The 17,089-nt window shown below is 42.4% G+C and overlaps 1 protein-coding gene across 3 annotated transcripts in view; it reads right to left on the reverse strand.

The window, feature by feature from the left end:
- Window positions 1-11,287, reverse strand: part of FEZ2 (fasciculation and elongation protein zeta 2) — a 41,142-nt gene extending 29,855 nt beyond the window's left edge. For all 3 annotated transcript variants that reach the window (XR_003611430.1, XM_028117218.1, XM_088026388.1), the window contains exons 1-3: window positions 11,010-11,287; window positions 6,869-6,977; window positions 753-869 (exon numbers count right to left, since the gene is read on the reverse strand). Coding sequence is in view for 2 of the 3 variants with exons in the window: in XM_028117218.1 (XP_027973019.1) it covers window positions 753-869; window positions 6,869-6,977; window positions 11,010-11,263 (480 nt within the window). In the remaining variant the exon portion in view is untranslated. The remainder of the gene's footprint in view (window positions 1-752; window positions 870-6,868; window positions 6,978-11,009) is intronic.
- Between the last annotated feature and the right edge of the window lie 5,802 nt (window positions 11,288-17,089).

The raw sequence follows: 17,089 nt of genomic DNA on the forward strand, positions 1-17,089 counted from the left end.
TCCAGGCCTGGAATAATCCAACCACAAATATGACGAAGGAGCATCAACATGGCACATGTTTAACAGACTCCTCCCGGCCTTGCCATAACTTATCTCTTTACTGACCTCATCCTTCCAGCCTAAAAATTTAATGTGGGAGTGTTCAGTCAGAGTAGCTGCGGAGCATGTTATTTCAGGAAGAAGTTCTTGCACCACATTTTGACAACACAAGTGGGAAGAGTATTCAGACAATGAGAAAGCTGATTCAAGTGGTTTAAATGAATACAGGGCTGACATTGTTAGAGCATTCCACAGGAATAAAGCTCACTCCTTTCTGGGCGCATAATATGTACTTCTAGTAAGTGCTAATAATTTTTACACAGGTTTTTAGAGAGAGTAGGTAATTTCCGCAGATACAGTATAGTTTGCCATGTCTTGCTAACTCTAAAAAAACGTACAAAATTCACAGTATTTTTTATGATTTCAGTAGAAGCAATAACCCTCCCTTAGTAACTTGCTGTTACTGTTTTAACAAGGCCTATACTGGGAAAGTGCCTATATTGAAAAATCTTCCCAACTAACATAATCCCGTCTGCTTCAGATTACATATACCTTCTTTTCTCAGTGGAGGAGTTAACTGATAAGCCTACATAAACAGAAAATGCAGTAAAAATAAGTAAATTCCAACAACCCCTCACTTATTGCCACAGTAAGAAACTGTTTTTCAGCTTGAGGTTCCCTTTTTCTTTCCTGGACCAATGTCTCCTCTATACCTGATCTGCAGTGAAGAGGGGCTCTTCATTAACGCAGGAGACGATGATTGAATGCATATCCAGCTGTTCTCGCAGCTCCTCATCATCTGATGTATCAAAGAGCAAACTGTCACTTATCTAAAAGCAAAATAACCCACTGTTAAAAGCAGGACATTCTGATCACAACAAAGTCACAGTGTCTGGGTAAAGAAGAGTCTTCCCTTGAAAGGGAGAGATGATTACGATCACTCCGTGCCCAGCAGTGTGTGAAGGGCTTTACATATTCATCTCAAACACAAGGGGGGGGAATGGAAAATAAATAGGAAATTGCCGAGGTGCCGCACGCATCCCCTAATGCCCAATACCGACACACACTCAGCTGCTTTTCCCTGGGGAAGAGTGTCATATACAGTATTGGTTAGGAAGTCATAAGGAATTATGGGAGACAGGGAGGGAGGTAATGGGCGGGTTTAGCAGCAAATGTTACTTAGCTCACAATCTAATAGTAAGATTGGTATATGTTAAATTCCACAGATAACATAAAGTTAGTTACTTCCAAACTAACTTCTAATATTCAGGATTAAAAGCTTAGGATTCGACTCCCTGGCACTGTCCACGAGAGTAACACTTTGCCTTACAGGTGAACATCTCTTCTTCCAAAAATAAAATCTCTGCAGGTTCCAAGAACATCTTTCAATCTAACTGTGCTGGAGGTTTCCATTTGCCTCACTGCCATTTTCCACCCTGCTCTGGGCCTCAGGAGGCTGAACTTTATGGACTAAATCAAAGGATGCCCTTGACTTCTGGCTTCCAGTTGGGTTAAAAACCACTGGCAGACACTAGCAGGACACTGGAAGGTGGGAGGGTGAGAGCCAGACAGTCATCCCACTGTCCCCCCCCCCAGCCAGACTACCAAAAAGCAGCAGATCTTGTCACGCAGACCTCTCCCCCACAGCTACTCTCTCTAGGTTCTGGTAACTTCTTCCTCTCCTTACCTCTTCGTGCCCAGGGGTGCTACTGCTTGCTGTTGCCAGCCCTGGGTTATCACACCATGCCTACCTAGCCGGTGTCCCTTAACCTGCCCACACCAATAATCATGACCAAGAATTTAGTACTAGTCCTAACTGCAAAGCCATATCTGAAAAACACAGCAGCTGAAAATGGACAAGTGATCATGTACCTATCATCTACCTACCATGACATGACGATTCAGATGATGAACAGAACTAAAACTAAAGCTCTTGTCTTCAGAAAGGAGTTCCTGAAGAATAAATGGGCAACAAGGAGCTAGGTAAGAGGCAACCATGCATTTCCCTGAGGTAGTATATAATCTAAAGAATAATATTTTACCTGAAAAAATTATTTTACTTGCCAGTGCAGAGGATACACGTAAAATTGAAGACACAATTGAGGGGATGTAGGTCCCTACTGCCTCCCTAGTTCCTCATGCAGGAGCATCTAAAGTGTAATGGTGAATACAACCCACAGAGTGAGAAGGGCAAGGGACCACTGGCATGCTGCCTTTCAGAATGTCAGGCTGGGAGGGGAGCCACATCAGGGCTCCTACCACAACATGCATCCATGTTGTAACTCAGGGATGACACACCTCCTCAGTCTAGTCTTCACTGCGCGACCAGCCTAGGAAAGGCCTGGACATGGCCTTCAGTGTATCATTCTGGACTTTCAGAACAGTTTGAAAAAAATCTAAAAGCTTCCAGAGAAAAAAAAACCATCACATTAAAAGGATCAAGAATCAAAATGTCTTTTGAACTCTCTACAGCAACAAAAGAGATGAGAAGAAAAATCAATGTTTTTCCATGTTTCAATAAATTTCAGCCTAGAATCCTATCTCAAAGTAGTTAACCTCATACACTCTTTCTCAGAAAGCTACTGCAGAATAAGTTCCATTAAAACCAGGAGGAAAACCAGAAAGGAAGCAGGCCTGGGATCTTAATACAGGAAAGAAGTGGGGGAATTCTTACAATGATGGTGAAGTAAAGATCACACAATGATGGCTGTGAAGCTCACCTGGAGAGTAAACAGTTCAGATGACCACTGTTACTGCACGAGAAGTACTAAACTTTTCAAGAAAAGCACCCGAGAAACAGAGGCAGAGACACTAACAGATTCTCTGGTGCATGTCACTTACTAAAATGAGTTTTATGGCTCTGTGGAGGCTGAATTTATGAACTAGTGATAGCTTAAATGAACCACAAAAAGGCAATGATTATTACCCTAAGGAAAAAAAAAACAAAAAAATTACAAGAGGAAATTTACTCATGATGTACCGAAAGGGGTCAACTGTGAACATTTAAACAGTCAATATAAGTGATGAAGATTAATTTAACCAAATATTTTTATATAATTATATTGGGAGGACAGGGAAGGGAAAGTGTTCGTGAGGGTTATGCTGTTGAGGGTTGGAAGGAGGACTGAGAGAGACCTAAACCCTCACCCTCTGGGTGGAAAGCAAGTGGATAAATTCTAAAGTTGAAAAAAAATTAAGTAAAATGATGAGAGCATGTTACCTGTCAGAAGAAACAGTTCAAGGAATTGAAAGTGGCTGCCCCCAGTAAGCGGAAAGCAGTGTTCAGGATGGGGTAGGGAGGGCAGAGGCTGCTTTTTCATGCTAAGTCCTGTACTAGGCCTAGTACCTTGTAAACCGATGCAGTTATCCTTTAATAAGGAACGTGAAAGATCAAGCGCTTAGGCTCTTGTTGAGAGAAAATGTTTGACTTCAAGTTTATAGAAGTAGGGATGGAAAGTCCCACAATCTAGTTATAAGGATGTGTGGATGATGGGGATAGACCTAGCAATGATCTTCACAGATCCTTAAATTTCAACACTTCCCAAAATCAATCTTCATTGTAGTTGGAGGACCATAGATTTATTTTCCCCCTTACAGACAAATCAAAGTTTTCATTTTAAAATGACTCCTAAGGAAGATACTATCTTCTTCCTGCCTCTGCTCTTGAAGATAAAAAGGTGCATAAAACAAAGTCCCCGTCCTTGAGAAAACACTCATGGTAGGAGGAAGAAGCCGGCACAGGAGATGTTCCTAAGACAATGTGATTTACAAGCCTTCTACTATATGAGCATATTCAAAAATGGCACTGGATTTAGAATAGTTTTTATAGCTATGGCCAAAACACATGCGTGATACCAGTAAACCATTAGAATAAATTTCCATAACAACAAAAATAATGACCCCAGATCATCTTTCTAGGGACTGAGCCAAGTCCACTCCCCACAGAAATGGCATATGTTAAGGGCTGGAATCCCTTTCGGCTTTGAAAACTAACCCTGGCTGTCATGGGTATCATCATTCATTCTCCCACTTCGGCATCAGTGTGTCTTCTCTTTGCCAAGCATTCCCATCACTCCTTCCTGTGTCAGGTTAGATAAAGAACTGGTGGTTCTATTGACCTGTCTGAAACTGAAGCTGCTTCAAGGGGAAAAAATGTGCCTATGTAAGAATCTGGAATGTACTAGTTGCCTTACTGTAGAAAGACTCATCAAATTTAGAAATGTGCCATCTTGAACCTCAAGGAAAGAAAAATTAAAAGCTGAAATGTGGCAAATGGTGGTTTTCCTGAATGTTTTTCTCATCCTAATGCAAAAGAAATGTTTTCTCCCTTCATCAGGAAAAAAATTTCCAAGGGCGCCTGGGTGGCTCGGTCAGTTAAGCAGCTGCCTTCGGCTCAGGTTGTGATCCCAGAGTCCTGGGATGGAGCCCTACATCGGGCTCCATGCTCAGTGGGGAGCCTGCTTCTCCCTCTCCCTCTGCCTGCCACTCCCTGTGCTTGTGGTCTCTCTCTCTCAAAAAATAAAATCTTTAAAAAAAAAAAAAAAGAAAAAATTTCCTATAGATCCTATTTTATAGATGGAATAACCTAAAAGATGCTTTCAAAGGCAAATTCAACATAATTCAGTTATGGAAAGACTAGAGCTCAGAATAAGCAACGCTAAATAAAATAACTCAGGTTTAAAAAAAAATGTAATAATATGCTAATAGAATGAGAAGGTCACTTCTTACACAGTTCCTTGTTCTTCAGGAACTTAATGTGCAGTTACTCCTTCCTGAGGAATAGAGGTCTAATTTCAGTTCTTACTCATCACCTGGGTAGTTGTGTCACGATAGGTAGATGACAGATGGATGACCACTTGTCCACTTTAATCTGCTGAGTTTTCTAGATAAGGCTTTTATAATTAAGATCAGTTACTAGTACTAAGCTCCAAGTCATTACTAATCACTGCCCTTGGCCATACTGTTACTCTAGCATTGAAAACAATCAGAAGGCAGAAAAAGGGAGGGATTTCCCAAGATGCAATCTAAGAACAATACAAGATACACATTTTATTCAATGTGAAACTAAATTAGTGTCCCATTCATGTTGCTAATGCACTTCAATTTGAAACCCTGAAAGGATCTCTTCTATGCTATTTTTTAATATGTCAGACAAAAACTCACTGACTGGCTATCATGGATTTAGCACTATATTAAATAATACAGAAAATACCTATTTTTTAAAAAAGAACTTTCTGTCATGTTTTCTAACCTTAGGGTCTCAATGACAAGAAGATTATTCATTCATTCACTCAACAAACACTTATCTTAGTACTCACTATGTGCCAGGCACAGTGGCAGTTACTAAAAAGACTAAAAAGATTTGCTACCAGCAAACCACAATCTAATGACAGACGCTGAAACATAGGATTAGTAAGAGAACAAAATAATGGTTTGAGACATGGACAAAGTGCTGTGGGGACCAGTACCCCAGAGACAACGGGGCTAAATTCTGGGGGACAGATAAGTCCTTGAAGATTTTCACACCCCCACCAGTGTAACCAATTCCCACAAAGAAAGCTGCATTTTCCTGCCACACAGGGATTGAGGCCATGGCTACATGGCCATCTGTCAGAGAGGCTGCAGATGGGGACTCCCCCCAAGGGAGAGGCTGGATTAAGTGTCCTTTAAAGTCGCTTCCAACTCTAAAATTGTATAATTCCATGAGATCAGCAAAGGCTAAAACAGTAATAGGAAGCTTCAGAGAGGAAGGGAAACTTGAACCAAGCCCAAAATGATAGGCTAGGGTCTAAATAAACAGAAGACAGAGCATAACATATGTTGTTTTATTCCTTTTCACGAAACGTATGCCAGGTCAGTCAGCAGAAGAGCTTAGTGGGGTTAATAATAATGTAATAATAATTATATACAGTAAGATTTCTCTATCTACTCGATTACTGGCAAATACAGACAGAACTCTGTATTTTACTAGAAAATAATAGGCAGCAGGCTGTCCTGAGTCATATATTTGAGAAAATTGTTTTCACAAAACATTAACAATACTATTTAACATACTGACAGCCCCAATGCATTATACTCTCAATTACACAAATACACTTAATGAAACACGGAGCATGCCAAAAGGTCTGGCATGAGTTTACATTGTTATATGATAAGGAACTTAAACAGCCCCTGAAACTTAGATACCTTGGCTGTTTCTTGTCACCTTTAGATAAACCTAACACTGCTTTTCCATTTAAAACAATGACCTTCCCTCTTCTATTTCCTCCCCACCCCCACCCCGGCTGTCCCATCACCCTGTGCTCACACTTCTTACCCAAGGCACCTTCACTTTACAATCCCAAGGAATCCCCAGCAGCCTCAAACAGGTAGCCAAGAACTCTAAGGTCTTTTAAAGGTTCTCCAATACTCACAGGAACCCACAGTCTTCAGAAAACATGCCATGTCCAGCAAGTCCTTAAATTCATCAGAACGTTAACTCGATATTGTTTTTCCAGATGCTCAATATATTACCCAGTTTTCTCAGCACACCAAAATTGTGCTAGTTAAGCTCAAAAAAAAAAAAAAAAGCTGATCCTTGGTGTTCATATACAGGTGATGAAGATTTGGCTAAACATACAAAAGCAAGTGTGTGCTTGGGAAGAACTGGAGGAAAGTGCTAGCAAGTTGACGGCAGTAGACCCAGGATGGCAAGAGAGAGCCACACCAATGGCTATAAACTTGGAAAGAAAAGGCAACCCAGTGAATCTGTGTTAAATAGAAAGGTTATTTTTTAGTCCTATTATCAGAATCAGTTATTCGGAAACAATTCGCTCAATTCCTAACTTACCGCTTTTTCTGAGAGGTTCAGTGTAAGCAAATGCAAGGTCCTGGTATGGGATGATTTCCAGTCCACAGGCATTACGTTTCCATAATTATCTGTCAGGGCATTCCAAATCCTTGAAAAGAAGAAACCTACAATCAATGAAAGTTAACATCCCACATGTCTTTTGTTAAACAAATACCAAAACTATTGTGAAAGAACAAAAAATGTCAAAGCAAAACAATGGAGGGCCTCCTGTTTTCCAGAAAAATACCAACAAAGAAGAGCCCCTTGAAGAAGACTAAACAACAATATCATTGGGCTGACAAGAAGTGCTGTGGAAAATGCAGTGGTATAAAAAACTCTCTCAAAGTCAACAGCTCACATTTCCACAATACTGGGTGCCAGGCATCGTCCGAAGCAATTTACATACATTAACTCATTTAATCCTCGAAAACAATTATTATGAAGAGCCATTATTATCCCCAATTCACAGAGGAGGAAACTAAAATACAAGGAGCTTCTGTAATGTTTCCAGAGCCACGTGGGTACTACATATGCTGGGTTTTACAGTTATTTATTGATCATTGCATAGGGTGAATAATCTTTCTCTAACCCAAAATGTGTTATCCTTCCTGGGGAAAGAATTCAGTCTCAATGTGAGACTGGGGTTTAATATCTATTTTGTAATACGCTAAGCACTAAGATAAAAATGAAGGAAGAAAGAAAGGGGAGTCCACAATAAAATGCACAGAAGTTATAGCCAATGCAATCACCCTTCCTTATTGTCAAACAGCATTTTGGGGAAGCAACAGAGTAAAACGAAAGGGTGCTTTACTAAATTCAGGAAACACAGACTCTCCTTTCCTTTCTTCTTCAAACACTGAGTCTTTGGCCACGTTCCTTAACCACTCTAGGTAAGAGCTGCCCTTCTACAAAATGTGAGGCTTGAGTAACAGACATTCCTTCCAGCTCTATTACTCTTAAGCATTATTTCAAATGAGCTGTTTTGAGGAAAGTCCCAAGCCACACTGGATAAGGACAGCAAACTCCAACTTCATGACCAAAACTCAGATTTAATACCCAAGTAGTAACAGCATAATAAAACATGACATTGTATTAAAAAATGACTTCAGAGATATAAATGAGATGAAATTTAATTGGGGTAAGTTAAACACTACATATATAAGCTACTAAATGGGCAGAGATACACAGATGTCATAAGAAAAAAAAACTAAAATATATGGCAGATATCTAATCATGAATAAGCCATTAAATAACTGAGCAGATTTGTTTTTTTTCCAAATGTGTAAGCCACTAAGAGACAAAAACAAGACCACTGGAGGTATAAAAATAAGATTGCAAGCTTAAAAATAAAGAAGCAATATACTTGATTTAATGAATTTGGGATCTGGTGCTAAAGAGAAGAAGCAATGGGACCATAACTGCCAAAAACATAAAATCCCAAAATGATGTTTGGCTTTGGAATGCACATTAGCCTCAATGAAAATATGAACCCAAAAAGCTCTGGGAAACTGGCTCGTTTACCCAGCACATCTCCCATATGCATAGTTCATTCCTATTCTCCTCTCTGTTAGAACCACAACCTTCTCCAATGCCACAACACTCCAACTGGAGGCAACATCTCTGATTGCTAAACTTGCTGAGTTTCTGACCCACACCTTCCTGGGTAAAAGACTTTCCGATACTGAATAACTCTACCTAATCCTGGTTAGGAACTTGAGTAGGATATTCTAGTAGGTGAAGACGGTACAGGGTTTTAGGGACTGCTTGTTTGCTTCTTCTTAAATGAGGCTGGAACAAGAAGACGAGTGGAATACTTCACCCAGTAGGTGAGACTGTGGGTGAATCTGATCTTCCAAGAAAGTTAAGGACAATTAACAGTCCTCTAGCTCCACCAATGTCAGAACAATAATAGTTGGAAGGACACAGGGCTGAATTAAGTGAAAGATTTCTAGAATTCTCCAGTCAATACACGAATTGCCTTTATCTTTATCACAAAGTATTACAAGCAGTCATAAACGACCAGCAGGAAAGCTTATTTCCAAAGAGGCCAAAGTCCTGTGACATTGAATCCTATGTGATACCCTTCTAAAGCAAAACCATAGCAAATAAGTACAATCCATATTTAACCAAAACTAAACATATTTAACCAAAAGTGGGGCTCACAGAAGTTAAAATAATGTGCCCTAAGCCAATGCAATATCTGAGCGAAAGAATTCTCAACTCTCTCTACTAAGAGGAGCAGGGATGGACTCTACCAAGCAATGGAGAGATGTATGCAACAGAAAAGGGACAGTGAGCAGTGACCAGCCCTGGCACCTGAAAAGAGAGAAAGAGACTTGTTACGCATTCCCAAATCAAGAATCATGCATTACTACCAACATATCATCTACTAAAAACCATTATCAAGAGTAACAAAATATTTTTTTAAGTTTTACATCAACCTAGGATTTAAGCAAAGACTAAAATAAACTACTTTCTAGATAGTACAGGCAAAGCAAAAATAGGGAACCTTAACATTTGTGTACAAACCACTAATCTATTCTGAGAAGTTACTCTTGCCAAACCCAAATGCACTGTAATGATCCAGAATTTGTCCTGAGTCCCAATGATTCAGAGTATATAAATCTCTGAATATATATATATATTCAAAAATGTCATCTTTTGCTACCAGCTACATACATGGGTATACAAAATCCAATCATAAACTCTCCCCTCCACACTGGGCAGAACACTGCAGACGGGCGCCAATGAGACAATATGGTCCCCAAAATAGCTAGGCCTGAACCACTACTAAGGCATGGCCCTCATTCTCAAATCTCTCTTCTCAAGCTTCCTACCTTGTTCACAGAGGAAAGGAGACCATCAGGCTGGAAAGCCCTTTCTATGCCTATGGATCCTTCTCTATCTCGCAAGAAACCTTTCCTAACCTCTAACCTCTGCAATCCATCAGGGCTCTAAAAACCCATCCCCTACCCACGGCCACAGTGTTTATTTCACTCCTTGTACCAGCAGCTTCTCCACGGCTTCTTTCCCCAAACCTATACAATATGCTCAGCTCCCTCACTGTCACCATTCCTTTTAATACCCTTTGGGGGTGACACCCTGGTACATAATTACAACCCTTATTTAGTCAAATTATAACCGGGGTTCATGATAATCAAATAAAGTGTCCCCCCCAGGAACTCTGCCTCTCCCTTACCCAGCTCGCACAATTCCTTATGAATGTCCTATCATTGCACTTAGATGATTCTGTAATAACTACCTGTTCATACATGCGTTGTCCCACCAGACTAGGAGATCCTTGCTATTAATAACCACAGCCTTTCTCTCGGTTTTTTGTTTTGTTTTTGGCCTATGTGGGGATTTGCACTCCACCTGGGCTCTCAGATGGCGCCAATAAATTCCTGTGGCATAAATGCTGCTTCAGCGTTGGTACCTTTGCACGTGCTATATGGGCGAGCTGCAATGCTAGACCTTTCTTCATCTGCCAGGCAAACTCCCACTCATCCATCAGGATCCAGTTTGCACATTTCTTTCCCTGTGAAGCCTTTCCTGGCTCTCCCACACACCCTTTTAAATCTCCTATATTTCGCACGTATGTCCAGGAGAGCATTTGTTACCCCCATACAAATTATTTGTTTACAAATCCAGCCCCCATCCTAAGTTGTGCCCTACGTGAGAGGGGTATGTTCAGTCACCTTGGTATTCCCAGCGCGAAGCAGCCTCTGGCACTTAGCGCTTAAATAAATGTTAGTTGAATGAATGAGTGGCTACACATGTGCCCGAGGAGGTTCTATATCTAACTACCTGCTCCGTGGAAGGAGGTTCCCCTCTGAACCCAACCTGGGTCGGTTTCTAGGGAGCAGGAGGAGGGCAGTGGCGGAGGGTGAGGAAGCGTGGAGCGCAGGGGAGCGGGGGGATTTAAATCTCTGAACGCCCAGAGGCCGAAAGCCCCAGGGAGCGCGGCGGGGGAGCAGAGAGGGCGGGGACTCGCCAGCCGGAGGAGGCGGAAGGAGGGCGCGGGGAGGAGCCTGGGGCCCGAGTCCCGCCGAGGCTGCAGACAGAGGGCCAGAGGGCAGGACGAGGGCCGCGCGAGGGGCAGGGGAGGCTCCCGCCCGCTCCCGGCCGGGCCCGCACTCACTCGTCCCCCTGCAGGAGGCTGCACTCGGTGATGGGCCGCACGGCCGCCCTCGGGGGCTCGGCGCCCGGACCCGAGGGGCGGAAACACAGGCTCAGCTTCTCCTCCAAGCTGCAGGCCAGCGCCGGGAAGCCGTCGCCTCCCCCGTCCGGCCCTGCGCCGGCCTCGGGGCTCGCGTTACAGTTCTCCTGGTCCTGGAGGCTCCGGGCCGGTTCCTGGAACTCATAGAATTCCTGCCAGTCCCCGTCCGCCGCCATCGCCGCCCGGCGCAGTGGCGCGCCCCGCCCCGCCAGAAGCCCCACGAGAGGCCCCGCCCCGCAGGCCCCGCAGGCCCCGCCCCGCCTCGGGCCCCGCCTCCTCCGTCCACCTACCACGTGGATCTGCACGGGCAGCCCAGCCTCGGGGTCTTCCCTTTTCCTGAGTCTTGTCATAGGTGATTGCAGCCCCTTTAGAATGAAAAACTTTAATTACGTTGAGTCACTTTCTACAGTCTCTGTCACTCAGGAATGGCTTCCCTTAGTGGGAAACTGGCCTAAATGTGTCTAAAATAGAGGGTTTCTTTTAAACTTGAAACCTAGTGTGAAGTTATGCCCCCCGGGAGAAACCGGGTCCTTTTGTAACTTTGCAACCAGAAGAGCAAGCAGAATCACTTGGAAATGCTTAAGTCCTACCGAAATTCGTTCCACAAATATTTTATATCTAATACACGGAAAGCACCTTCTAGACCCTGGGGAACATACAAAGATGAATAATTATGTAAATTAATATTTGCAAAGCACTTGGAACAGCGTTGGGGAAGGTAACTGAAAAGATGTAACTGCCAGTTGACCCCTGAGCTTGACCCAGGCACTGGAAGTCTCTTCACCCCCGCCCCTCTCCTTGGAATGGGAGTTCAACTTGCCTTTCCTGCTCCCAGAGGCTCCTCTAAGGACATAGCCTTCAGATGGTATGTTGAGAACACCGGCAGAGTATACCATGAATGAACCCAGTTAAGACCTCTTAATAAACTTTTAAGATTTGGCAGGTGGGTGTGGGGACCTATTTGTCTAGCTGTCACCAAAGGCAAGCCTCATATGTATGTAAGTTCCCTTTGCTTATTAATACTGCTGTCTACCAACTTGGAGCGGCCCCCTCTTTCTTAGCTCTTTCCCTGCCCTCCCCCTAAGGAGGCTGATTTTAGATTACATCTGGGAAGCTCCCAAGAGGGTTGCAAACCAACAAACTGGGATGAACCTTGTAGACATCATGCTAAGTGAAGCCAGAGACGAAAGGACAGATGCGGTATAATTCCACTTGTATGAGGTAGTCAAAATCAGAGACAGAAAGTAGAATGGAGTTGCCAGGGGCTGGGGGAGGGGGAAATGAGGAGTTAGTGTTTCATGGGTACAGAGTTTCATTTTGGGATGGTAAAAAATTCTGGACTTGGATGGTGGTGATAGTTGCACACGGATGTACTTAATGCCACAGTATACTTAAAATTTGTTAAAATGCTCATTTTTATGCTATGTATATTTAACCACAATTTTTTTCTAAAAAGGCGTGGCTTTATTAAATCACTTGTTAGAACTGCCCTGTACAGATGTGCCTTGTTTATTTAACATCTCATCTCCTTAAAAGTGGATCCAAATCAGACATTTAAAATTAGTTCATGCATTGTCCACGGTAATTATTGAATAATTGCTAACTTATTGATCATCTCTTCCACTTTACCGTTTGATTGAAACTGGATTTTATGCAATTATGTGAATTAACTTCACTTCAAAGTAATCCAAGATTAATAAAATAGACTGTTAATTTGAAGACTTAAGTCGGAGGGACTCATTCTGAGGAGAAGAAATTCAGTGGAGATGGGAAATCTCTCTGGCCCACACAGGAAAAAATGTGAAGGAAAGAGAAAAAGGTGCCAACCTTCAATAACAGTAAGTCCACTTCTTATTGAATTGAGAGTAAAATGAATGAAAAAAGTAAGAAAGCTCTGTTGAGCACAATGACACACAGTCAGAAGGTGACACCAGGGAAGACCGACAGGGTGCATTCAGGAGACCAGGTGGCATCAAGAGGCTCCACCAGTCTATAGAAAGGAATAGACGCAGACAATTCAGGGGAGTTTGCAAAGAGAAACCAGGTGGCTTGGGTCACATTTGGATGAGATAAACTGGTTCTGTAAGTGATTTTACTTTTTGTCTGATCCCTGGATCACCTGTTACATATTTAATGTTGCCCATATGCATTACATTCTATTTTCCGGTACACTTATTAATATAAATTTCTTATAAGGGTATTGGTCCCAAATTTTCCATAGTCTCGAGAGGCTTAGGAAAGGGAAACATAGCATCCAGAAATATTCCACAGAATCAACCAGAGTCCCCCAAAATTTGCAAAGATGAGGGTGCTACAAGAATGAGCATTAAAATTGAAGTGCCCTACTTCTTTGGAGTTGGATTTTCTCAGGTCCTTCTTTTTTATTCTTCTCCCTCCAAGGTTTTGTTTCCAGAGATGTTAAAATTTCGTTTGCTATAAAAAAAAAAATCTTAAAAAAAAAAAAAGCCCTTCCCCCTGCTTGTGTGCTCTCTCTCTCTCAAATAAATAAAATCTTTAAAATTTCTTTTGCTGTCTTTGGAGAAGGAAGATTTTGTTGTGATGGGGTTGTGACGGCTGAGACTAAGAGTGGGGATGGTGGTTATTCTACACTTAGTATTACATTTTGAAAACTGTAAGTGTAACAGGATTTTCTTTCTTTGTTTTTTTAAGAGTGGTCAGAATTTCTTGTCATCAAAAGAGCTGCCCCAGTATTGCTGCATCAAAATAGCCTCATCAAAATGTTATGGATCTACTATCACCTCACACCTCTCAGAATGGCTAAAATCAAAAACATAAGAAATAACAAGTGTGGGCAAGGATGTGGAGAAAAAGTGAACCCTCTCGCCCTGTTGGTGGGAATGCAAATGGATATAGCCACTGTGGAAACCAGCGTGGAGGCTCCTCAAAAAATTAAAAATAAAACTACCCTATGATCTAGTAATGACACTACTGGTGGAAACCAGCGTGGAGGCTCCTCAAAAAATTAAAAATAAAACTACCCTATGATCTAGTAATGACACTACTGGGTATTTACCCCCAAAACACAAAAACACTAATTCAAAAGGATATATGCACCCCTATGTTTATTGCAGTATTATTTACAATAAGCAGATTATGGAAGCAGCCCAAGTATCCATGGATAGATGACTGGATAAAGAAGAGGTGGTAATATATACAATGGAATATTATTCCATAATAAAAAAGAATGAAATCTTACCATTTGCAACAACATGGATGGAACTAGAGAGTATAATGCTAAGTGAAATAGATCCATCGGAGAAAGACAAATACCATATGATTTCACTCATATGTGCAATTTAAAAAACAAAACAAATGAACAAAGGAAAAAGAGAGAGAGACAAACCAAGAAGCGGACTCTTAATTACAGAGAACAAACTAATGGTTATCAGAGGCGCAGGGCGATAGCTGAAATAAGTGAAGGGGATTGAGAGTACATTTATCATGATGAGCACTGAGTAATGTATAGAACTGTTGAATCACTATATCGTACACCTGAAACTAATATAACACTGTATGTTAACTATACTGGAATTAAAATTAAAAACAAAATTTTTTTTAAAAGCTATGGATCTAAATAAATAAACCACTTAAGTCAAATAAAGGTTGGATCTACAAAAACAAAACAATGTGGCCTATTAAGATAATTGTTTGCATAATTTTAGCAAACACACACTTAATTGCTCAATTTTCCACTTGACTAGGGTAGACACAGAAGTGAATTGTTTCTAATCTGGTATTAGATGGTTAAGACTAGTTGTCTTGGGAATTCCTTGTTATTTTTTAAAGAAAGGAATGTTACTTTAATTAAATGTTGTAGAAAGTAATCGTTAACTCTGAAGGACTGATTTGCCCTTTGGAAGACTGAGAATTCCAGTGGACTGAATTAGCATCAGTGCCTAAATGTCAGGAGCTCGGTCATCCCCTCTGGTCGGCCTGCAGGACTCTAGGCAAGGCCACACCAAAGGTCACTGGGTGAGTGTGTGCTGGAGGGGGCCAGCACCCTCAGGGTTGCATCTAGGGGCCAGAAAACCCCAGCCTCAGCCTTCTCCTCTGTTATGGATTGGGTTCCCTCAACATTCCTATATTGATGTCCTAACCCCCAGTACCTCAGAATCTGACTGTATTTGGAGATAAGGTGTTTAAAGAGGTGATTAAGTTAAAATGAGGCCATTAGGGTGCAGCCCTAATCCAATCTGATGGTATCCTTATAAGAAGAGAAGGAGATCCTGGGCATGTCCACACAACATAAAGACCATGTGAAGATACAGCAAGAGCGCAGCCATTTGCAAGCCAAGGAGAGAGGCCTCAAAAGAAACTAACACTGCTGACCCTTTGATCTTTGCCTTCCAGCCTTCAGAACTGTGAGGAAATAAAGTTCTGTTGTTTGAAGTCACCTGGTCTATGGTATTTTGTTATGGCAGTCCTCATAAGCTAACATGTCTCCCAAAGCCACCTCAGTGGTTTCTGGGAGTCCCCACAGGGCACCTCACTTGAGCTCAGGACTGACAAAATTCTGTTCCTTTTTCTGGCTTCCTTGTCACCCTTGAGTATTGGTCTTTCTTAGAAATAACAATAACAAGATGTTAAATGGGTGACTCACTAATTAAGAACAAAACCAGGACTTTCCCTGGACCCTATTAACCAGCTACAGGAGACGAGACTAGAAATTATAAAGATGGCTTAGCAGTAATGGAGACAAAGAGCTGCCAGCCAGATGGATAGGGGCTGGGGTACCCTGACTCAAGCCAAGAGAGAGGGCTTCCCAAGAACCACAGAGTAGCCAGAGCTTGCACGAAGGGTGACAAGTGTCTTTCCCTCCAGCAAGATGGTTACTGAGATGCAGGACTTAGACCCCAGAACCCCATGGGCCCAGGGTGGGGCACCATGAGCAAGTTCTTAGGAGAACCTGATGTATGTCCCCTGGAGCTCAGGGGTATATGTGAACTTAAGAACCAGGGCTTCCTCTTACCTAGAGAACTCTGAAGGGAGGAGGGTAGAGGATCTGCCTGTGACGTCAGGGCCAAGAGAGAAGGCAGCAGAGGGGGCACCCCACGGTTTGTTGGGCAAGGGTTATGATTTTGCCCTGGGAACAAGAGGACTGCCAGAAGGAAGCTAGACTCAAGTCATCTTGAAAGGGTCCCACCAAAAAATGTGAGCAGGGTTGAGGAGCCCTATCAGGAGACCACCTCAGCCTAGGAGGAGGAGGAGACAACAGGGCAATAGGGATTTTGATGAAGGTGTGAACAGGCAAGCGAAAGCCCCTCCTCTGCTACCTCCCCGGTCAGGCTGTGCAGGGGAGGGGAGAAGTTTTGACCTGAGTTATGACATGGAAGTTGTTATTTACATTGAGTCAGACTTCTTTGTACCTGAAAATCAGACTGATCTGTGAAAGTGACTGAAAAGCTAAGGAATCTGGCCAAAATGCCAGCCAGAAGAAGTGATGGGAAACTGGACAGAATACGTTTGCAGGTTGAGATGGGGCCGGGGGCTGAGGGGGTTAGGAAATATTTTCCATGTTGTACTTACCCGAATTCAACCGATTCAATGTGGCGGCTCACCCACTTTAGTTCCAAGCACCTTAGACAGACACCATGCCAGCCCTCTCTTCTCCTCTTTCCTGCTGGTTCCCACTCCCTGCCTTTCCCATTGCACAAAGCCTTCTCATTTTCTTTTAACAACAACAAACAACACCCCAATAGATATCAACTCATGCAAATATAAATGCTTAAGGACTTTGCTACCCCAACGCAATCAGACTCAACTTTGACTGAGATCACCTGTCACCCCTACAGCAGTAATTAATCTATATTCAAACCACCAAATAAAGACAATAACAAGGAGAAGTAGGTACTAGAAGATGAAAGTACAGCTGAGGACCCTCTAATGAATAGTTCTCCCAAAGTCCAGGCTGCGAGAAGGGTGCAGTGCAGTTGCCTCTGTAGGTCACAGAACGAGGGGAAAACCCACCAGATCTCTGGTCC

The sequence above is a fragment of the Eumetopias jubatus genome, unplaced genomic scaffold (genome assembly GCF_037043125.1).
Source record: "Eumetopias jubatus isolate StellerSeaLion01/CBP00866 unplaced genomic scaffold, mEumJub1_p1.0 scaffold_9, whole genome shotgun sequence".
Lineage (NCBI taxonomy): Eukaryota > Metazoa > Chordata > Mammalia > Carnivora > Otariidae > Eumetopias > Eumetopias jubatus.